Source organism: Perognathus longimembris, chromosome 10 (assembly GCF_023159225.1).
Source record: "Perognathus longimembris pacificus isolate PPM17 chromosome 10, ASM2315922v1, whole genome shotgun sequence".
NCBI classification, from domain to species: Eukaryota; Metazoa; Chordata; class Mammalia; order Rodentia; family Heteromyidae; genus Perognathus; species Perognathus longimembris.
Window position 1 is genome coordinate 20,713,770 of NC_063170.1, and position 22,355 is coordinate 20,736,124.

The 22,355-nt window shown below is 47.8% G+C and overlaps 1 protein-coding gene across 3 annotated transcripts; it reads right to left on the reverse strand.

The window, feature by feature from the left end:
* Positions 1-3,709: 3,709 nt before the first annotated feature.
* Herpud1 (homocysteine inducible ER protein with ubiquitin like domain 1) lies at positions 3,710-14,768 on the reverse strand. 3 transcript variants are annotated; one of them, XM_048355539.1, is made up of 8 exons: positions 14,530-14,768; positions 12,069-12,146; positions 11,902-11,973; positions 10,167-10,294; positions 7,833-7,955; positions 6,504-6,851; positions 5,372-5,477; positions 3,710-4,433 (listed from the first exon to the last, which is right to left on the reverse strand). In XM_048355539.1, the coding sequence occupies exons 1-8, from the start codon at positions 14,674-14,676 to the stop codon at positions 4,269-4,271; spliced, it is 1,167 nt and encodes a 388-aa protein (XP_048211496.1). In that variant the 5' UTR covers positions 14,677-14,768; the 3' UTR covers positions 3,710-4,268. The 3 variants fall into 3 exon arrangements, with proteins under 3 accessions (XP_048211496.1, XP_048211495.1, XP_048211497.1); XM_048355538.1 differs by having other exon boundaries at positions 11,902-11,976; XM_048355540.1 differs by lacking the exon at positions 3,710-4,433 and having other exon boundaries at positions 5,398-5,477; positions 6,661-6,851; positions 11,902-11,976.
* Between the last annotated feature and the right edge of the window lie 7,587 nt (positions 14,769-22,355).

The window sequence follows — 22,355 nt, forward strand, 5'->3', positions numbered from 1 at the left end:
CCTGCCTAGCAAATGGGAAGCCCTCAGTTCAAACCTCAGAACCTCAAAAAAAAAAATCTTCATAGGCTGTATATTCAAGACACTAATAGTTAGCATCTCCTACACACCCATGCTACGGAAACCACGGGAGGATTTGTCTTTTCTGCCTATGCAACATCCTTATTTACCTAACCTTTAAAAACACCTGGCCTCTTTTACTTATGTTTTCAAAAGAATCTTTGTGTCCTCTCCTACAATGGAAAAGTATATTTATATAATACATTTACAAACAATGCATTATATTCCAGGTTCTTGCAGCCAGTATGACCAGGTCACCCAGGTGTCACCCAGGTGACAGGCCACCCTTGTCACCTTTGGAAAGCACATGGAGCCCTGTGAAACAACCCCAGGTGATAGGTCACCTGTCACAGGGCCTGGGTTGAGACTGAAGAACAGGTGGTCAGAGGTGATGCACAAACCCACCACAAGGTGGCGCCTCCCAAGCATAGGCTGGCCTCTCCCACCCTGAAAATCCTGCCCCTCCCATCAGCAATTTCTGTCCCTCTTTTCTTCTTCCTGTGGCCCTGAATGGGATTGTCCAAGATGAGGCCTGGCACCAAGTGGATCCCAGCACTGATGGTTGAGCTGAAGGTATTACAGATGTGCTTGCCAGCCAGCTGTGTGCAAAGTCCACATGCCCGCACATGTGGAAGCACCGGGCTCCAGGACTCTCAACTGTCCTGCAAAGGCTCATGTTGAAGGCCTGGGAGGTGACTGGATCATGAGGGCTCTGGCCTCATCGATTTCATGGGTTCTTGGGAGGTGGTGGCAACTTTAGGAGGGAGAACGTAATTGCAGAAAGCCGATCTGCCTCTAGGGTTCCCAGAAGGTTCAGTGTTGTCTCAGGCCTGTCCTCTCTCTCTCTTCCTGCTTCCTCCTTACTGAAAAAGAGGCTCTGCTCTGCCTAGAAACAATGCAGTGAAGTGGCCATGACTGAAACCTTTGAGCCCACATAAACTTCTTTTTTTCTTTCAGTGCTACTGGGGTTTGAACTCAGGGCCTCCTGCTTGCTAGGCAGGTGCTATGGCACATGAGTCATACCCCTAGCAAGTGTTTTGGTGCCAAAATGGAGGACTAACATCAGCCCTGCCACCAGGTCTATGGTATGGCTCTCAGATGTCACTGGGTTGGTAACAGGTCCTCCTTTACCACTACCAGCCCAGTGACCTTCCTCCAGAGGTCAGCCTCCTCTTCCCAACCCACCCAGCCCACCCCCCTGCAATGGGAACCCTTCTACCTACCTTTGTTCTCAGGCACAGTCAAGGAAAGAGGCCACTGACAATGAGCAACACAGCTGCCTGGAGACCTCCATTCTCACTGGGGGGCTCGGTGGATCCCATAGCTTCTGAAGCCAGGATCAACAGAGCCATCAGGTGTATGCAAGATGGTTGGTGATGGTGGAGCTGGAACTAAGACCCAAAGGCTGCCCCTTCGATCAAACCCCAGCGCTGTAAAGAAGGCCTTGAGCTAAGTGCACGGAGCCATGGAGGATCAGCTCAGCTCAGCTGGCTGCAGGTGCTCATCACAGTGGCCCAACTCCTCCACAGCCACACCTACACGAGTGTTAGGAGAACTGGGCCTAGCCAAGTAACACACAAAGCTGACCGTCAGTTTGCTTTTTCTCTGCTTGCCATCACACACATCCCCTTAAACCATATAATCTGCAGACACAGAACAGTCATGCTCCCCTCTAGCAGGGTACAGCTGTCTCTGTCCAGTGCGCAGCGGAAACACAGAAGCACATGTGCCACCCCTGCAGTGTGGTCCTTTGTCCACTGATACCCTGTGACTTGGAGATCGTGATACAAAGGGAGGAAAACCTCATTCAATGGATATACGTCAAACATCTATACAAATTTGTATAAGATATTCAAACATGAGGAAGACATACATGACAGTTACATGGCTCACTTTGGAAACTTGTCATCGGCTGGTGGTTCATTCTGTCCACTGCTTGGTCCACATTCCCTTTCCCCTCAGCCTGAACCCTAGGCAGATGGGGTTCTCTAGCTACTGGGGGACCCCAGACTTTCCTTTCTGAGGGGTCTAGCCTCCAGCAGTCCAGCCTGAGTTGGGCTGAGTTTCCTTTGGGATCGAATACCAGAGCGTGGCAGCTCTGAGACCTCTGAGGCCTCTCCTGAATCCCAGATGTCCGCTGCCTCAGTTCCATCCTGGCATCTATCATTATTCACCAGGGCCCTCCAAAGTCAGGTGCCAGCGTCAGGTCAGGAGGGCCTTTCTGCAGCACTGTGACACAGAGGGCTTCGCAAAGCCAGAGCAATGGAGGTGGCTCACTTTCCCTCTTTTCACAGTCAGCCATTCCATCATGGCAGCGCCACCTGATCTCATCCAGGCCGTTACCCCAAGAGTCTCCCTCCAAATTCCACCACATGGGAATTGGACCATTAATCTTCTAACATAGAAATTGTGGGGGTCAAAACATCCCACAAGCTCATGTCCATCCAGAGCCCCAGAACGTGCCCATATCTGGAAATGGGATCTTTGAATATTTAAACCCAATGGTGGTTGTCCTTGTAAGGCCACAGGAAGACACAGGTAGGTGGAACAAGGCCATGTGGAGATGGTACAGACACTGAAGAGGTGCAGCTGTGAGCCAGAAGCCAGAGGCCCAGAACATTCCCTTGGAACCCGGGGGAGGAAAACAACCTTCCACCACCTGGATGTCACTTCTAGCCCCTACAACAATGACAATAAATCTCTTTTGTTGTTGTTTTTGAGATGGGATGGTGTCAAACTTGGAATCCTCCTGCTTCAGCCTCCTGAGTGCTGGAATTCCAGGCCCGTGCTACCACACCCAGCAAATCTAAATTGTTTTAAGCCACTCAATTTATGGTTCAATTACAACCCTAGAAATCTAATATACACCCTTATGAACCTAGTCTTCCAGCCCCACATGGGAGAAGAGGCGTGTGGTGGAAGTTGCTGTGAATTGTTCAAGGATGCTCAATTCAGGTCCACAAAACTCCTAGTAAGACGTGGTATGAACGGTCACAACCTCCAGGTTCCAGTGGCTCACACCTGTAATCCTAGCTATTCAGTAGGCTGAAATCTGAGGATCCTGGTTCAGAGCCAGCCTGGGCAGTAAGGCTTATGAGACTTATATCCAATTAACCACCAGAAAACTGGAAGTAGAGCTGTGGCTCAAAGTGGTAAAGGGCTAGCCTTGAGCTAGTGCCCAGGCCCTAAGTTCAAGTCCCAGACTGGCACACAAAAAAAGTCACAAGCATTCTATCAAAGGTCCATTTACTTTGCAAAACCCATTAAGCAGGCCTTTCCATTCTACCCACCCCACTCTTGGGAAACCTGGAGAACTTTGCTTTGAAGCACATTCGTGACAAAACTAACTTTTTAAGGAATTCAAACCACAGGAGGATGATCAGCTTCCAAATGACGCCATCCGAGTAGGGGCCAGAAGTGCCAAGGCGGAAGGCACTTAGCACCACCAGCTCTGGTGTGGAGGATTGAACTTTGGCAGCTCCCTGCACCGGCCAGGGGCATTTCAGCCAGGAAACAGGGCACACTGTGTTAGCAGATTAAGACCGCCATGGCCCCATCATGCCATTCTGCAGTTCTTTCACAAGCAGCTCCCCTGCTCCCCTCCAGCGACAAGGGACAAAGAGCACACTGCCAACACAACAGGAGGCTCTGCCACAGTGATTCATAGGAAAACTTTATTGAACAGAAGCCCGGCAAAGGTTCCCACCTCTGCCAAGTTCCCCTGCGTTTACAGCACTGCATTTTAAAAAGCAATTATACATAAGTCTTTCCTAGAAAAGTCCTGCTAACATGTCTAGCAATTTCACTGATTATATAAAGTAGTACACTTAGTGTAATTTAAACATTCCAACAGGAATCAAATCGTACCAGCAGAACCATTTCTGCCTGACTGCTATGTACAACACACATGCAGACGCACACGTCTGGGGGGTCCTCAGGCATTAACATGCGACACTAATGCCTTCTACTTACAGTGCCTAGTAAACTACAGACATTATAGAGAGTAAAGCTCTTCAGAATAAAGACATGAGAAGCCCCGGGCAGTTTTTTTTCAATCTGTATCATGGCTTCATGTCTTACTTTGTGCATATTATCCTTGTGGGTTTGCCATGACTGCGTATGTCCGGTCCAGGTGAAGAGCTCGAGCTGGGACAGGTGATGCAGTCCATGCCTGTCAAAGCCTCGAGCTGAGCTGCTACAGTGAAAGCCCATCAGTTTGCTATGGCTGGAGGGCCTTCCGGAAGAAGAGAGGCAAAGAAAGTCTTAAAGACAAGCCATGCTGTGCTCATAAATGAGGGGCTGGTCTGTTCGGCATCCAGCACCCCCCGGTCTGGGGTGAGGTGGTTGGGGCTTTCAGCTTCAGGATCATCTTCTTGCTGGTAATGAAACAGGAGAAAAAAATAGGGTCATGATGAATACAAGTGAGGAACACTAGAGAGGGCAGTGTGAATATATCCCTGGCCCTAGCCAGCCTGGGGCCAGGAACTAAGCCCCTTGCTGCATGAGGCTACTTGTGGATCCCACAGCTTGACTGCTGCTGGAATCTTCCATGGCTTTGAATATTCCTGGTAGCAACTATCACAGTAAATGATCTTAACCATTATGAAATCAGTACTTAACTCAACACTCCAATAAACACAGATATTCTGAACACCCTGTGTGGGACATTTTTGTTATAAGAGTATATCCTCTAGAGTCATCCATCCATCTGCCTTACAAAAGCTTCATGTCTAGCTGGGCACTGGTGGCTTACTCCTGTAATCCTCAATCAAGAGACTGAGAGCTGCGGATTATGGTTTGAAGCTAGCATGGGCAGATAAGTCTGAGAGACTATTAACTAGCAAGACGTAGGACTAGAGGCATGGCTCAAGTGGTAGAGAACCAGACAGGAGGAGCAAGAAAGCCAAGACAGCACAAGATCCTGAGGGTCAATCCCAGGTACTAGCACAAAAACAAACAAGAAACTATTTCTGTATACTACATCCCAAGAAATCAACCCCATTCTATGAGGAATGGTTCTTGACTAGAAAGCCTGTCAGCAGCTTCCATGGATCTCAAAATACAGCTGTAAAACATTACTCACACATGAAAGAATGTTGATTGTCATGTGACAAAAAAATACCTGGAGGATTTTTATGGCACACTCCAAGATTTTAAAGTAGCTGCTGCTCTAAGTTTTTGTTATTGTTGTTTTTAAAGATCATGAAATGCTTAGCCTAATAAAATGGCAAACGCCAGGCTAGACATGGAAGGTGAGAGGTCAGAGGGCCTGGCACGGCCATCAGCTCGCTGGGCTCCAGCAGAGGCTCCATACCTGTAGGTTGTTGTTGGGGTCCTGATTCACAGCTTCCTGAGGAGGACCATCATTCGCGAAGTTCTGCCCTGGTCTCTGTCTAAACGGAAACCACCCAACGTGATGCCTTCAAAGGAAGCACATACAAGTCCACATTAGTCAATGTTACAAAGGGGAATTACTCAAAAATCTAAGCTTCACCAAGCACCCAGAGCAGCAGCTCAGGGACTGCATTTACTCAGCAAGAAAACTGGAGGTGGCTGCAATGCCCAACAGGTACTTGTTTGCCTCAACTATACAAGACATCAACAACTGCAAGACATCAACAGAGGGGAGCACACGCTCACATACAAAGCTGGAAGTATATATAATAAAATATTAATGATCTAAATTAGGCCATCTACGTTTGGTGACTATAGGGAGAATTAACAAAGCTTTATTTGTAAAATCCAATTACTCTTGAAATTAGTATTATATTAACTAATTATGGTATATTATATTATTCTAAATATATCTCTATTTTTTTATATTACTTGCTGGCACCAGGGCATGAACACAGGGTCTCTTGCTTGTTCAGCTGGAGTTCTACCAGTGAAGTCATGCCTCCAGCCCAGCCTTTTGTTGTTTATTTTGAAGATGGGACTCACTAGAACTTTCCTCCCAGGTTGGCTCTGAACTTCAATGCTCTGAGCTCAGCCTCCTGAGTAGTCAGAATTACAGGAATGGGCCACCTGGTGTTAATTCCTCCAAACTAAAATACAATCCATTTTTACAAAGGAAAAAGTTCTTTCAGTTACAAGCACAAAGTCTTGGCCCCAGGCCAGGCTGTATCAGCTTGAGACTTAGGGACACTGGGCTGGGTATTTATGGTGAGAGCTGTGCAGTGCTCTACAGAAAACAGGAGCATCCCTTGCTTCCACCTGATGCCAACAGGACCACGCTCCTTTGGGTGTGAGACTCGAAGATGAGAATATCTTTAACACAAGGTATTCTGAACAATATACAACCAAACAATGGATCTGCTACATTAAAAGTGCCAGGATATGACACTAAATATACTTCCTTCACTGCTTGAAGGGAAACTCTGAACTTGATTTGAGTCACACTAGTGCATAATTTTCAATAAAAAGGGAGAAAGAAATCATCTGCTTACAGGTACATAACAATGGTGGCCCCCATGACCATGAGGAATCTGCTTAGGGAGGAGTAGAAGTAGAGGATACTGAGAAAAACAGAAAACGTAGCAGCTGAGTAGGTCCAATCCAACCAATCCCGATTTATCTCATCATCTTCTTCCACAATGGGGCCACCTTGTGCATTCATTCGCAAGTTCTGATTGGCTGCAGGATTGACCACCACTTGAGCTGCATTCTGATTGGCTGGCTGATTTTCAGCAGGAAACTGGTTGTGGATAGGGGCTGGAGTCGGTGCAGAGACCACAGGTATCTCTTGTGCACTTGGTGATGGAACAAAAGCTCCTGAGGCAGCAGTGGCAGCTAAACTAAAATAAGAGGTAGATAGTGGTGAGGGCAAAGCACTCTGAAGATTGTGGCTCACATACCTTTATTTACATTGGAGCCTTTCACAGGTAAGAATTATAACTAACCCAGCCAGATGCTGTCCCTGAGCTCTTTTGCTCAAGGCTAGCATTTTACCACTTAGCCACAGCTCCACTCCTGGTTTTCTGGTGGTTAATTGGAGGTAAGAGTCTCATGGACTTTGTTGCTTGGGCTGGCTTTGAATCATGATATTTAGCTCTCAGACTCCTGAGTAGCTTGGATGACAGGTGTGAGCTACCAGCACCCAGCTCCAAGGACCAGCTTGCCCAGGCTGGATCAGCTTAGACTGTGGATACTCCTATTTATGCCTCTCATATTAGCTGGTTTGACAAGTGTACACCAATGCACTCAGCTTTTTTTTTTCTTTCTTTTTGTCGGTCATGGGGCTTGAATGGGCCTGGGCTCTGTCTCTGAGTTTATTTTACTCAAGGCTAGTGCTCTACTACTTTGAGCCACAGCTTCTTCTTGATCAAGATGGAGTTTCACAAACTTTTTCTTCCTGGGCTTGCCTTGAACTGCAATCCTCCAAATCTTAGCCTTCCTTACTAAAGCTAGGATTACAGATGTGAGCCACTAAACCTGGCAAGTCAGTTTTTACAGTCATATCTATAAACACCTTTTCTAAGAACACTCAGATGGTAAATTTCATCTGGAATTAAATATTAAAATCACTCTAAAATTATGGGATAGTAGCTCCATAGTTAAAATTTTCTTAAAACTTTAGTATCCGGTATAAGTAAAGGTTAGGCCAACACCCTGCAACAATCACAAATCAGGAAGTAGCTGTCATTTAGACTCCACTCTGGGTTCTACCAAGACTGGAGAAAATGCTCCTCCCTCTATTTTGAACTGCCCAGTGAGGGCAGGGATTTCCCTCAGTTCAGGAGGCCAAGGCCACACCCAGCACAGCAAGAAGGACTTACTACTGCATGTAGTACTGGCGTGCATAGATCTGCTGGAACCAGGAAAGCTGAAGCCACCCATAGGTTGTGTAGCCAGGGAAACCAGGCCCCAGGCCTTGGAATGCCTGCTGGACAGCTTCAGGCCTATACACAGAGTAAAACAAAAACACATCCTAAGTTGATTTGGTATGAATAATTAAAACTAAATTACAATCAAGAATTCAAGCTGGAGACAGAAGATCAAGTCCTCCTGGCACAGATCAGATCCTGTGGAAAGACAAGAGCCTTGTCATGCAGCAGGCTCCCATCGTGTGGTGGTGGAGGGTACCACAATGTGACAACATGCTGAGCCTCCCCAGGGTCTTTCTGACTGCCCCAGGCAGGATTTAGCCCTCTCTTCAGGACTGAATTCTCTCATCATCCTTTAGAGACCAGCCCTAGATTCACAGATCCAAGACTTTCCTGACTGGCATCGCTCCCTTTCTCCCAATACAACTTCTTCCCTTGCCTCTAGACCTGAATCTAGACCCTTTCAGGGTTATGTGTGCTCATGCCATCACCCCTGCGTGCCACTGGGGGTCCTGGTCAGGTTAATGGATCCCCAATGGCCTGTGGAAAATGACCAAGTACACTCAAGAATAACAAGGATTTTCACAGGTCATGAGCCAATAAGGAGCAAGGCTGAAGACATGGTTTGTGATGTCAAACTCAGGCTTTCTCAGCCAGGCAACAGCCTTCACCTGCTTCTAGCAGGGAACAGAGTCATCTGGACTCATATTGTCTTATACTGTCGGTCCCTTTGGCAGTACTTCATGAAGTAGATGGCAGGCAGACTGAAGATTATGTGGTCATCCCCGAATATCGTTAAACAAAGTTAAATGCACTCACTATTATAGGCTTGAGCTCTTCAACTGGCTAAAATAAGGAAAGCAGCTTTGAGAGTACACAATTAGCCAGTGTATTTGCAGTAAAGTCTATACCTGGTGTAATTCTAAAGTGGAATTCTGATGTATTTTCGCCATGATATGATGCTGGACTTTTGCTTTGTGAGAACCCAGGGCTTGTAAAGCTAGGCCAGTGTTATATCACTGAGCAACACAATTGTGAGATGATTAAACTACTTCAAAATGTTGTTAGATCTAACCATGGTGGCGTTGCTTTTCAAGTTAAAAGATTTTTATAGTTATATACTGAAACACGAGGAACAAAATGACAAAATATCTGAGGATTTACTTTAAGATACTTCAAAATATATTTTAAGGCAAGGACAAGAGTAAGCAAGTAAGCGACTTTGTCGTTGTTGGGTAGATGACGGTCACCATGTACTTCCCTCCTCCTATTTGTGTATCTGAAATTTCCATTCAGGAAAAACATACTACTCCTTCCTCAAACATGTACTTTTATGGAAAACCAAATACAAAAACTACTAAAACTACACACCTACAATCTCAACACAGGAGGCCAAGGTGGGAGGACCTTCAGCTTGAGGCCTGCCTGGGCTATACAGTAAGACCTTGTCTCTAAAAGACAAAATGACATAACAAACCCACAATTCTACTAGGAAAGAACAGGGGAATTCAAAAGTTACAGAACCTCTCTACTTTTAGTTAGCCTATTATTGTTTCTCTCCAAACTTTTACAAGGTGTTCTAAGAGCCTTGCTGTATGCCAGTGGCACACGCTTGTAATCACAACTGCTTCGAAGGTTGCGATTGGGAGGACTGGAGTTTGTGGTCAGCTTGGGCAGCCAAGTTCTTGAGCTCTTCTCTGGGTGCACTGACATACAGCAAGGCTCAACAGCAGATCACCTGCCTAGCAAGCTTGAGGCCTTCAAAACTCAGCACTGAAAGAAAAAAAAAGTGTTCCAAGATCTATGAAATGAGACCAGGTAAGAACTTCTAGCTTTTGCTCTAAAGAAAAGCTCTAATTGCATTAAAGAGATGATCTTTTATCCCAGTGCCTCCACTGTAGTCTTGTCAAAACACCAAGTTCTTGTTCACCACTGTCACTGTGTTATGGAAAATGAAGCACAAAGCCACTGAGCAGAGCAACTGTTCCTGTCACAGCAGCACAAATTCCAACTGGGAGGACAACCAATGTGAAGCAGCCCCCGCAGAATGTGAAAATGCTTACATGACTTCATGTTCCTAAAAGTCTGCGTAACAAGAAAAACTCACAAGACATTGTTAAAGTAGAGCTGTAATTCTCTGATACACCATAGTTCTCTTATACATCAGTCAACCATGTATTCGCATGAATCCATCATAATTCTGACTATGTGTGTGCAAGCACACTTTCTCCTTAAATTGATACACAACAGGCACCACCAATGTGGTGGTCTTGACACAGCACTCACCTTGAGACGTTCTCCCAGACAGGAGAGAGGTTCCGAAGAGTTTCCCTTTGCCTCGAGCCATCGCTGGAGGAATCCCCAAGATGCTGCCCATGATTAGGACCTTCAGGCCGCTCTGCAGCTTCAGTAACCTACAACATGAGCCTTATCAGAGAAAGTCCAACACAACAGTCTGGAATCAAGCTAGATTTGCTGCGACTCTACCCTAATTCCACAAAGTTAAGCAGATGCCATCTTCTAAAATTCATTCAACACATTCTTCAATATCAATACTAGAGTTGGGGATGAGGCTCACTGATCAAGTGTTTGTCCAGCATATATAAAGCTCTGTTGGAGAACCAGCACATTAGCAGGGATACTGAAAATGTGAGAGCCCCAGAAGCTGAGCTATGAGACCCACAAGGATTGGGAGACTGGAAGGCCTTCCTTCTATCAACATACTTTCAGAGCGCTGAAAAAGTCAATCAGTCCAGGCTCAATAGTAATTTAGATTTCTATCCTGGGTGTAGGAAAATTCCACTCTTACTTTCTGGGAGCTTGGGGATAGTTAAAAGCCTATGCAAACCGGGTGCTGGTGGCTCACTCCTGTAATCGTAGCTACTCAAGAGGCTGAGATCTGAGTTCAAATCCAGCCTGGGCAGGAAAGCCTATGAGACTCTTATCTCCAATTAACCACAAGAAAACCGGAAGTGGCACTGTGGCTCAAGTGGTAGAGTGCTAGCCTTGAGCTGAAGAGCTGAGGGACAGCGTCCAGGCCCAGAGTTCAAGCCCCACAACCTGACCAAAAAAAAAGCCTATGTAAACTGTAAGTCACTTACTTACAATTACTTCCCACTTCCTAAAATTCACTACTTCCCAAGATAAGGAAGTCAATTTATCACTTGAATAAGATTGTATCTCATGATTGGTGCTTGTGAGTTCAAGGCTGTAGATTAAGATTGTACCACAAGATTGGTGCCTGTGACTTCAAGGATATTGTGACCTCACTTTCTGCATATTCGCCCCTGTACCCTACTCAATGAATACCTTGTAAAATGAACCTTGGGCACCTGAAGCTGGTGGCAGGCTTCAGGCCCCTGGTCCCCAAACCTCACTTCCACAGTCCACTGTCCATTACTGCCTTGTCCCCAGTCACAGCAGGTTGTGACAGAATAATTTCACTGAAACCTTCCAGTACAGCTACCATTGGTATGAAGCCTTTGTGATAACGCACCCATTTTCAAGTGCTAGTTCAGTCTGGGGAACACAATGACTGCAGGTCAATCACATCACAGCAGACAGTGTAACATGCAACTCTTTTTTTTTTTTTTTTGCCAGTCCTGGGCTTGAACTTAGGGCCTTGGGCACTGTTTCTGAGCTTCTTTTGCTCAAGGCTAGCACTCTATCACTTGAACCACAATACCACTTCCAGCCTTTTCTGCTTATGTGGTACTGAGAAATCCAACTCAGAGCTTCATGCATGCTAGGCAAGCACTCTACCACTAAGCCACATTCCCAGCTTGCAACTCCACTTCTGTACACTGCACACTTGAATAGTCTATTCCTACTTGACTGTAACATAGTTCCTAAATATACTGATAGTACAGTTCCTAATTCCTGATAGGCCCTAGGGAAGAACAACAAAATATGACTTAGTAAAAGGAAATGCAATCTCCCTTTCAAGTTTATCCATGTATTTTAGTCCTCCTTGAAGTATCTGAGGACACAAATTGTTACAATCATGAAAACAATGACATACCTTAGTGCCCGTTTCTTGCATTTTTGCGGAACATTTCACGTTGCACACCAGATGCAAAACATGCCGTTTTTCCTGCTAAATAAAAGTCATGAGAGTACCTTAGGACCTGAATTCAACCTGGTTTAGCATAAAAACATTCCAAAGTTAATGTATAAGTGACAAAGTACCTTTGGAAGCAAGTCCCTGAGACACTGGTGATCCAACAATAGCTTTCCAGAATAAATTAACCTCTGGTCCTCAGGACGCTGATTGTGGACAGAAAGAAAAACACAGGTCAGCATTTAGACTATCAATTCTCAAACCATTTCATGCAAATAACTTGAGTATGTCTGCTTCCTCCAAGAATCACAGGAAACCACTTTTTTAAAGGCTTCATATTCAAAACTTATTTTAGAAAGAGTTCAACTTTAAAGTGAGCTCTAATATGCAAATACATTTAGTATGCCAACTTATCTCCCTGCCACAAAAACCAGGGCAACATTACTTAACTTCTGAACTCTGTAGGAAACTGCTATTCTTTTCTTTTCTTTTTTCTTTTCTCTTCTTCCCCTCCTTCCCTCCCTCCCTTTCTTTCCCTTTTCCCTCCAGTGCAAGGGCTTGAACTCAGGGCCTGGGCACTGTCCCTGAGTCTCTCTATGCTCAAGACTAATGCTCTAACACTTGAGTCACAGCACCACTTCTGGCTTTTTCTGTGTATGTGGTAAGGGGGCTTCATGCATGCTAGGCAAGCACTCTACCAGTAAGCCTTGATCCCAGCCCCTAACTGCTTTGCTTTCTAAACTGTCACTAAAAACACAAATCGTACTGGGGCTTCTCTAGCTAGTAACTTTAAAAGTTGGTTAGGCCTAGGACCCCTAAGGTGGGCTGTTACCCAATCGGCCTAAGTCTTGCCTCAGGGACAGCCACTTCTCAAAAAAGTCCAGGAAGATTAGCAGCCTCACCAAGATGAGACGTGATGCGTGAGTTTCCACAATCTGTGAGTTAGGATCCCTACTTTAAGGAGGTAGTGGGGTGAGGGAGTCCAAGAAACTGACTTGTCCAAGATTTCTTGTAGCTAGTCAAGATTCAAAGCCCTTTTGTCCCTCATAAGTGACTCTAAAGTCCTAGGAAATCCACACTTTTATACAGCTCCCACTAGAGAACACCAGCTTGTCAACCCACTCTTGCTAGAATTTGCAATTATACAAACCCTGGAATAAAGCAGTTCTTGCCAAGTAGCCTCAGATGATAAATGCGGATGTTTAAAACAAAAGGGAACAGCAAAAAACTGTCTACTTATCAGCACACATCAGTGCATTTTGACACCATGTACTCACTACCAACCTCTATCAGATGCTGTGTTCCTAGTTCTCACTGAACTCAAGGATAATTGCTGTACACATGCATTTGCAAAGCCCTACAGCAAATGCCACTTAAATCGCCACCCTCCCGGAAGGGCCTGAGAACACTCTGTTCTTATCCAGAAGGCCAAATAAAAACTAAATGTTAAGCAAACAATCACTATAAAGTAGGGCTTCTCACACCATTTCAGCTTAAACTACAAGAAACAAATATGATGAGAATGCTGCTGCCAGAATAACATTTAAACACAGATTTCCATACATGGGCGACTTGGACAATATAGGCCTTCAGACTCCACAGATAGGCTCAATTTCCCATCTTTTGCTGCCCAGATGCCCTCTCCCATTTGATGGCAAATCGCACTGGTGGGCAGTAAAGTCCTCTGCCAACACTTACATAACAGCAGAGTACAAAGTAAATACCGGAAGGTCCAGCAAGGCCTCCATCACGTGTTGGGGAAGGGAGGGAGGGGACAAAAGGCGGGGGGGGGGGGGGGCGGGGAGGCCCGAGGGCTCTGTTGACAGACGTGTCCACCAAAACAAAGCAAGGAAGTCACCCTAACTGACGACCCAAAGTCTTACAACCAGACCCGTGGGGATTGATTCTCACTGCCGGTCTCCCTTCTAAATCACTCTGCTAGAAAGTTCTTTCCCGGGGCTCCTCCCTGGGACTGGGCAGTGGCCAGGAGTCCGGCGCGACAGGGAGGGGCAGGGCCACGTCCTGTTTCTGGGCGGAGGGGCCTTAAGGACATGGTGCCGGGGTGCGCACCCTCATTTTCCAGCCGCTGGCCGGGGCTGGACCCTCAACTCTCCTCTCCCCGACGAGGAGCTGCACGCAGGACAACTCGTGTCCGCGGCGCGTATTCTTCTATTTCCACCCACGGGCTGCGAACTTAATTGGAGACGCCGGTTGTTTGGGAGAAACTGAGGCTGGGAGTCCGAAATGACGCACCCAAGGTCAAACTGCGGTGCGCCTGGGTTCCGGCTGGAAGCCACCCGCACCGGGCGGGCGAGGCCGGGCCGGGGTTGGGGAGGGAGCCGGGGAGGAGGGAGGATCCCAGGGACCAGCGTCGGGGGGTGGGGGTGTGTGGGGAAGATCTGGGGGTGTCGGCTTGGAAAGAGGAGGTGACAGCTGGGCGACCAGCGGGGCTCTCCGCCCCGGCAGGACGGGCAGTGCGGTGCGCGGCCCTGCGGGAAGAGGCCGGGGGAGCCGCGGGCCTCGGGGAGGCTCCGGGCGAGGGCAGGCGTCCGCGGCGCCCCGGGGACCCCGGGCCCCCTCTCCTCTCACCGGACGCTCGGGGTAGACGAGACTCAGGTGGGCCTTGAGGCGGCCCACCGTCCAGCTGCGGTCGCCGCTCAGCTCCAAGTCGCGGTGGCGCTGGTTGGGGCTCTTCACCAGAAGCGTGACCGGTTCCTGCTCCGGCTCGGGCTCCATGCCGGTGGCACCAAGTGCGCGGCTGCGCTCGGAAATGCCAAGCGGGCGGCGTCGCGGCCGCCGACAGCTCCGCAACGACAGTTCGCGTCTCGCAAGCGCGCGCCCCCGCCTCGGGAGCCTTTTATAGGCGGCCCGCGCCCCGGCCCCGCAGCCTGGCCTCTCTGTGGCTGCCATCCATTGGCTGAGGCGGAGGTCACTGCCTAACGTGGACCAATCAGCGTCCGAATCCGGGCGGCGGCGGGGCGGGCTGAGTACGTAGGTGCGGGCTGATGCAACCCGCCGCCGTTGCGTCATCCCGAGTGGCGGCTGCAAGACCGGGACCCCCAGGCTCCGGAGCCCCGGGTTCGGCTGCCCTGTCGGGTGCTCTGCGGGGCGCGGGCACTCGGCCCTGAGGGCACAGGGTCCCCTCTGGCTCGGGATGCTCCAGGCGCCCGGGCTGACCCACCTGCCTCCCAGTTAGGCAGCCTCTGCAAATTGTGTCCTCACAAAGCGGCACTCCCACCCTTTTTCTGACCCCAGGGCCCGCCTCCCCGGGCTCTCTCGAGCTGCGCGTACTGGGGATGCCCCCCACGCTGACGGCCCAACTCCGAGAAGGGCAGTGGGGAGGAGGGGGACGCGGGACACCAAGTGCTGCGGGAAGGCCAGCATGCAGGCCCAGGACATCAGCACCTGCTGACTTTGAGAGGCTCATGGAGAACCTCCCACTCTAGGGGAGAAAAAATAAAGTCATGGAACACAACACTGGCATTGCTCTGGGCCCACCCTGGTCCCTTTGGCACTTCTGCATTTCCAGGCCTGTGAGAGCTTGTAGAAGGCAGGAAGGTAGCGGGTGGTGCCTGCTGTGCTTTGAAGGGTGTGCTGAGCTTACAACACCTGCCACAAGGAAGTCCTACAAACTAGGTGGTTTACGCAGCAGGAATTTGCCTCACAGTTGTGGTAGCTGGAGTCAAAGGCCAGGGTATGGTTGGTTCTATGGTAGGAGACATAGGTGAGGAAACAGGGAAATTATATTACTTTTAATAAATAAAAAAGGGCTGGACTCCAATTGCAATCAGGAAGCAACTAGCAAAGGAACTAAGCTTTCCTCCAAGTTAAAACTGCCCTCTCCTTTGAAATGGTAAAAACTTGGTGGCTCATGCCCATAAGACCCACCCTCGGGAGGGATCCATGCAGATAGCCCCCACCCGGTTAAGTCTGTGCCCAGTACCTGCATTACCTAGGTAACTGGCACATCTGGCGGCAGCTACCTCCCCCTTCCCTGAAGTCACATCCAATCCAACTGGCCATACCTCCCGCCCCTGGCCTAGATAAGGCAGGGCCTTTCTGTGGTTCAGCCTTCTCTCTGGCCATGGATCATCTCAGCCACAGGCCAGCAGTCCAGGAATACATATTTCTCTCCTGCTTGAATACCACATGGTGTTCTCCTTTATCAGTTACCTACCTTAATAAACCTTACATTTGGTGTCATGCCCCTGGAAAGGGCTTTGAGTCAGCACAGGCAGCATTCCCTTCTGTTTTTCTCCTTTTTTTCTGGGAGAATCCCCAGGCCTGACAGCCCTTTTTCCGTGAATCAAACTGCTGTGAGACGCCACTTGAGACTTTCCACCAATGCCATTGCTGGCCTCCACATCTGTGTCCACACCACTTCTCTACCCTGGTGAGTGAAACTGCTGCTCAGGTTCTCTGTCACTCGGTACCAAGCCAGAGAACGTCCCAGGCCCAGGGCGCAGTCACCTCTGGGCCCGAGGATGCTTGGCTTTTTCTCTCTCTCCAAAGGACACTAGGTGAAGACAGGGTGCTGCTTCCACCTGGTAAGCTCTCATTCACTCACCAGGCACTCTCTCTTCTGCCCTTTTAATGGGTTGCTGTGTCACACCTGAGCCAGGACACTCAGTTGGAGTGCCTCTTGTCATTGCAATGAGGCCTGCTCAAAGTACTCTCACAGATACAGTTTTTGCCTCTGCAGTTATAAATGGTCAAAGCCATTTACACTCAGCCTCTCTTTGCACTCTCTCTCTCCCTCTCTCTTTCTTTTTTCCTCTCTTCCTCTCTCTCTCTCTCTCTCTCTCTCCCTCTCCCTCCTTTGTCTGCCTGCTTGCTTACTTTATAAAACTCCAAGTCATACTATCCTGATAATATGCCTTGCTAACAAAGTGGCCTTTTCTCATAGGCCTTGGAAACGGAGGCTAGACCATCCAATGTGCTTTGTTAGCAAAGCTTTCTAAAAGTTGCCTGTTTTCTCTAGCATTGACCACATGGTAGATATTAGGTCTAGAAGGTACCATCTTGGCACAATGGCGCCACGCATTCTCCGTGTCCTATCTCCTGGCCCCTCTCGGGTCACCATGGCATCCCACTTCAGCTGAATTGGTTTATCAAAATGTGGCTCCTCCATTTTGTAATCTGAAAAATTTTGTTTGCTGGCAAAGTTTTTGTTTTTCTAACTGACCACGTGGTTCTAACATATTAGGCAAAATAATGTCATTTACTGCTGGAATTCCAAAAGTCTACGGCTGAAATTCATTTTTGCATGCTGTAAAACTTATGTGCACAGTGTGTATGTGTGTTACTTGTATGTGTTTATGTCTGTGTAAACTTATTATCTGGCACTGTAATCAAGTCATTTGTTAGTGAAGAAAGCCTTGGCAATGGGAATTGAGGAAATAAAGTGTAGGGAGGTATGGCCAGGTGGACTGGATGTGACCTCATTGAAGGGGGAGGTATCTGCCTCCAGGTGTGCCAGTTACTTAGGTAACCCAGATACTGGCACAGATTTAAACAGGTGGGGTATATCTGCATGGAGCCCTCCTGGGGGCGGACCTTACAATGCCCATAATCCTAGCTACTCAGGAAACAGAACTGAAGATCGTGGTTCAATGCCAGTCTGGACAAGTATGTCCCTGAGACTCTCATTTCTAAGCAGCAAAAAGTAGAGCTGTGGTTCAAGAGGTAATGGAATGCTAGCCTTGAGCAAAAGAAGTTCAGGGATAGCACTAGGCCCTGGATTCAAGCTTAGGCAACAATAACCACAACAATAATAATATATAACACATGTCTTGACTACCTACAACTGTGGCTTAAGGGGTGGGATTTGTTAGATGAGACCACGAGACCACATGTGCCCAGCTGTATTTTTCCCCTAGCTCAGAAAGAATAAAGGCTACAGGTAACAACAGCCACTCTGAGTCTTTAACTCCTGTTTCCTGCATAGGGAACAGGAAATGTTTCTCTTTCTCCCTCCTTTAACTTTGTTATACTAAAATTCATGCTAAAACTTTCCCCTTACAAGATACCCTGAAATGCTCTTCACACAAGATTCTCAAGGATCTCAAGTTTTGTGTGGAATGCTTAGGGAATCTCTCCAGTCTAGAGGATAGGATTGGGTACTCACTGCTGAGGCCCAGGTTTGGCTCTTGGTTAGGAAGCCAAGAGTCTTGCTACTTTCTCTCATCACTTTTTATTTTCAAATAAACTTACTCCGTTCACCTTAAACACTTTCCTGCCTTTTAACTAAATGGGTAGATAAATGAATCTGTTCTCCTAGATGGTATCAAAATTGAACTTAGAACTTCAAAATATACCTTGAATTAAGATGCAAAGCTGATAACTGACAGTTACAGTAGTCAAACTTGGCAGCCTAATTGTACAGTGAGTTTTAAATACCACCCTTAAAAGGTTTAAAAATGTCCAGAGAGGCTGGATAGGGTGGCACACACCTGTAATCCCAGTACTCAGAAGGTAGCAACAGGTGGCATAGACCTCGTCTCAGAAAAAATGTGCCCAGGCTGCCTATAAGTCAAACAGGATTGTTGTATAACCCAGCAATTCTACTCTAGACATAGATCAAAAGAATTGAAAGCAAGAGCTTAAACACAAGTTTCCACATTTATGAAGGCCCCCAAGGTAGAAGCAAGCTAAATGTCCTAGAAAGATGAATGGGTCAGCAAAACATATAGACAAGCAAGGCGAAGCTTCACCCAGCCTTGAGCTAGAAAGCAGCAGTGACACACACAACATGGCCGGTCCTTGGAAACTATGCTCAGAGGAAGAAGCTCATGAGAATCACATATTTTTATCTATTTATATGATGCAATATATATCCACACGGGCAAATCCATAGAGACTGAAAGTAGATTCACTGTTGCCAAGGAGTGGCTTGGGGAGTGATTGTGCCATCACGATTTCTTAGAATAAAAATGTTTGGAACTAGATCCCCAATGTACTGAATCTACTGTCTACTCAGAAGTAGTTAAAATGGGGCTGGGAATGTGGCTTCGTGGTAGAGTGCTTACCTAGCATACATGAAGCCCTGGGTTCAATTCCTCAATACCACATAAACAAAAAAGCTGACTCAAGAGGTAGAGTGCTAGCCTTGAGCAAAAAAGAAGCCAGGGACAGTGCTCAGGCCCTGAGTCCCAAGCCCCAGGACTGGCAAAAAAAAAAAGTAGCTAAAATGGATACTTTCCTGTTATACTTTTTATCATATTGGAAAAATAGTATAACTAAACCTAGAACCAGTGGTTCATGCCTGTAATCTCAGCTACTGAGGAGGCTGAGACCCAGAGGAGGTTCAAGGCCAGCAGGGTGCAAATGGAGAGACTCAAGCTCCTATTAACCAACAAAATGCTGGGCTAGAGGCATGCCCTAAGTGGTAGAGCACCTGCGGTTAATGAAAAAGGCAAAGGAGAGCTCAAGGTCCTGAGTTCAAGCTGTGGTACCTACACGTACGCGTGCGTGCGCACAAACACACACACACACACACTCTACTTGGGTTGTTGTTTTCAGTTGAATGAATCTCCTCAGCCTTTCAGAGGAACCCAAATAAAATAACCAGTACCACACTCTAGAACTTTCTGATTCCCCCAACAGAGAACCTGACCCAGCTGGCAGGTAGGCAGCCTCACCTGATTATGTCATCTTAGAGTGACACCTTGGTGCCACTCCAGATTGTGAACAAGTCTAGTGCCAGTTTTTGGCTCTCCTGGCTGCCTGGATTTGGCTCTAGGACAAGAGTAGATGGACTCTGCCCTGCAGCCAGCCTGCAGGAAGGGTCACAGCTAAACACTAAGGCCCAGGTCACCTCAGAAGTCCAGCCCCACCCTTTGCACACACCCCCTCCTTCACCCCTTCACTGCCTCTCCACCAGCCTCCTGGTAAATATCTTGTTTGCAGTCCAGCATTTTAAAGAGAAAAGAAGATGATGTTAGCTAGCATTGTCTGCCCACAGTCTTTTCTGTACCCCCAGAGGAATTTTGATCAGGTTAGTTTCAGTCTCCCCACACTCCCGCCACCTGCCAGCAAACACCCCCCACCCCCTGTTGGGCTCAAGCTGCCCGGGGTTAAGTCCCTAACACCACACAAAAATAAGAACAAAAGCCAAAAACGCCTTCCTGAAACTGGTTTCAGATGAGAACCTGGCACTTCTGCAAAGATGTGTAGTAAAGCTACAGAAATAGCATCCAGCCAGTGTTTAAATGTCAGATCTGTCCTCTGATGGGTCCATGAATTTAACCCTCCTGTTTATACCAACCCAAGCTAGCACCTCCACTCTTTCCAGCTCCTCCAGTGACCTGGCCAGGTCACCCTTTCCTCACCTGGCCTGTTCAGGCACTCCCATCTCTAGGAGTTAACCTCTGAGTCTGGTTCTGTGACAGCCTGGGCCTCTCTGTCCTTCCTCCACCCTCTCCCTGGAGCCTGCTTGGTTGCTCGCTCCCCTCTTCTCCTCCATGCTATTTGAAGCCGACTCTGATGGCTGCTGCTGCTGCTGGTTTCTGCCCCTTAAATCAAGCCCTTTCCAAAGTCTGGCCTTAATCTCTTCATCTGACCTGTGCCATGGTTTAAGTGTGACACTCTATTCTGTTTATGGTTACTGCTCTCAAGAGCTACAGTCTAACCTCTGGACACCCTGAGCCCCTCCCAAGCTCCACCACGATTCTAAATGCCCCGATGCATCCCAAGTACCAAAGCCAAACCTGTTTCCTCTCTTTTCCTCTGACATTAAACCTGCTTCTTTGTCTGCCCCATGTCACATGCTTCCTGCCTTCTTAAAGTTGCTCAGGTTCATTTCTGGGGCTCTGACTGCTCATCCATCCATCTAGGTGATTTCTAGTTCTGCAAGGTTCTGTTTCTTCCTACTCTTCCTATCCCCTATTGATCAATTGATTGATTGATTGCTAGGGAAGGGCCTCAGGGCTAGGCACAGTCAGTCTTTCTCACTGTATTAGGCCTTCCTTATCTTGCCTTCAGCTCTCACCCCACCCCACCCCCCACCAGGGCTCCCTTCTTCTCCTCCCTCTATCTATACCACAGCTCCCTTTGGTACCTTGACCCCTCTCTGGAATGCTGAGGGTCCCAGAGCCTTACAGCTAGTACCTAAGCGTGCTAACTGCCCCCATCTTATTTTCCCTTCTACTCCTTGCAAACGGGTTTATTTCTGATTCTCTCAGCATACCTAGGGCTGTTCTTACACCAATCCTTGCTCAAGCTGCTCCTGCCACCTGGACGTCCTGTCCATTCCACCCCCAGCTCTTACGGTTTTTGCTTAAACCCTACCCACTTTTCCAACCTCTTACACTACCATGTGCTCCATAGGCACTGTCCTAAAGCCCTTGGCTTTGTGTGTTTGCTCCATCTTCTGCAACTTGAGAGTTGTCTTTGTAATGCTCTTAGGAGTTAAACTCAAAAACACCCAGCCAAGCCAGGCTCTGGTGACTCATACTTGGAATCCTAGCTATTAGGAGGCTGAGATCTGAGGATTGAGGTTTGAAGCCAGCCACGGCAGGAATGTTCTTGAAACTCTTATCTCCAATTAAATATAAAAAAGCCAAAATTCAGCCTGGTACTGGCTGGATTCCTACCTGCCTGGTACAACCTGGAATCCTACCTGCTCAGGGGGCTGAGATCTGAGGATCACAGTTTGAATCCAGCCCAGGCAGCAAAGTCCTAAGACTTTTTTTTTATGGCCAGTCCTAGGCCTTGAACTCAGGGCCTGAGCACTGTCTCTGGCTTCTTTTTGCTCAAGGCTAGCACTATACCACTTGAGCCACAGCGCCACTTCTGGCCATTTTCTGTATATGTGGTGCTGGGGAATTGAACCCAGGGCTTCATGTATATGAGGCAAGCACTCTTGCCACTAGGCCATATTCCCAGCCCTTTAAGACTCTTAACTCCAATTAGCCACCAGAAAATTGGAAGTGGAGCTATGGCTCCAAGTGGTAAAGCGCTAGCCTTGAGCAAAAGAGCTCAGGAGTGTGGCTGGGAATATGGCCTAGTGACAAGAGCGCTTGCCTCATATACATGAAACCCTGGGTTCGATCCCTCAGCACCACATATATAGAAAAAGCCGGAAGTGGCGCTGTGGCTCAAGTGGTAGAGTGCTAGCCTTGAACACAAAGAAGCCAGGGACAGAGCTCAGATCCTGAGTCCCAAGCCCCAGGACTGGAAAAAAAAAAAAAAGAGCTCAGGAACAAGACCCAGGCTTTGAGCTCAAGCTCCACAACTGACTACCCCCCCCCCAAAAAAAATCACCCAAACTGAGTTGTGGCTCAAGGGGTAGAGCACCAGCCTAGAGTGAAAAGCTAAGGGATGCTGTCTAAGCCCTGAGTTTAAGCTCTAACACCAGCACAAAAACAAAACAAAAAAGCACTTGCCCTTTCTCAGTACCATCTTTCACCTACAGC

Coding starts and splice junctions, on each gene's coding strand:
- Herpud1 (XM_048355538.1), bottom strand. CDS start 14,676: ATGGAGCCCGAGCCGGAGCAGGAACCGGTCACGCTTCTGGTGAAGAGC. Junction 11,977..12,068: donor TCAGGGACTTGCTTCCAAAG/GTACTTTGTCAC, acceptor ACTTTTATTTAG/CAGGAAAAACGGCATGTTTT. Junction 4,434..5,371: donor ACCCCAACAACAACCTACAG/GTATGGAGCCTC, acceptor TTTCATTACCAG/CAAGAAGATGATCCTGAAGC.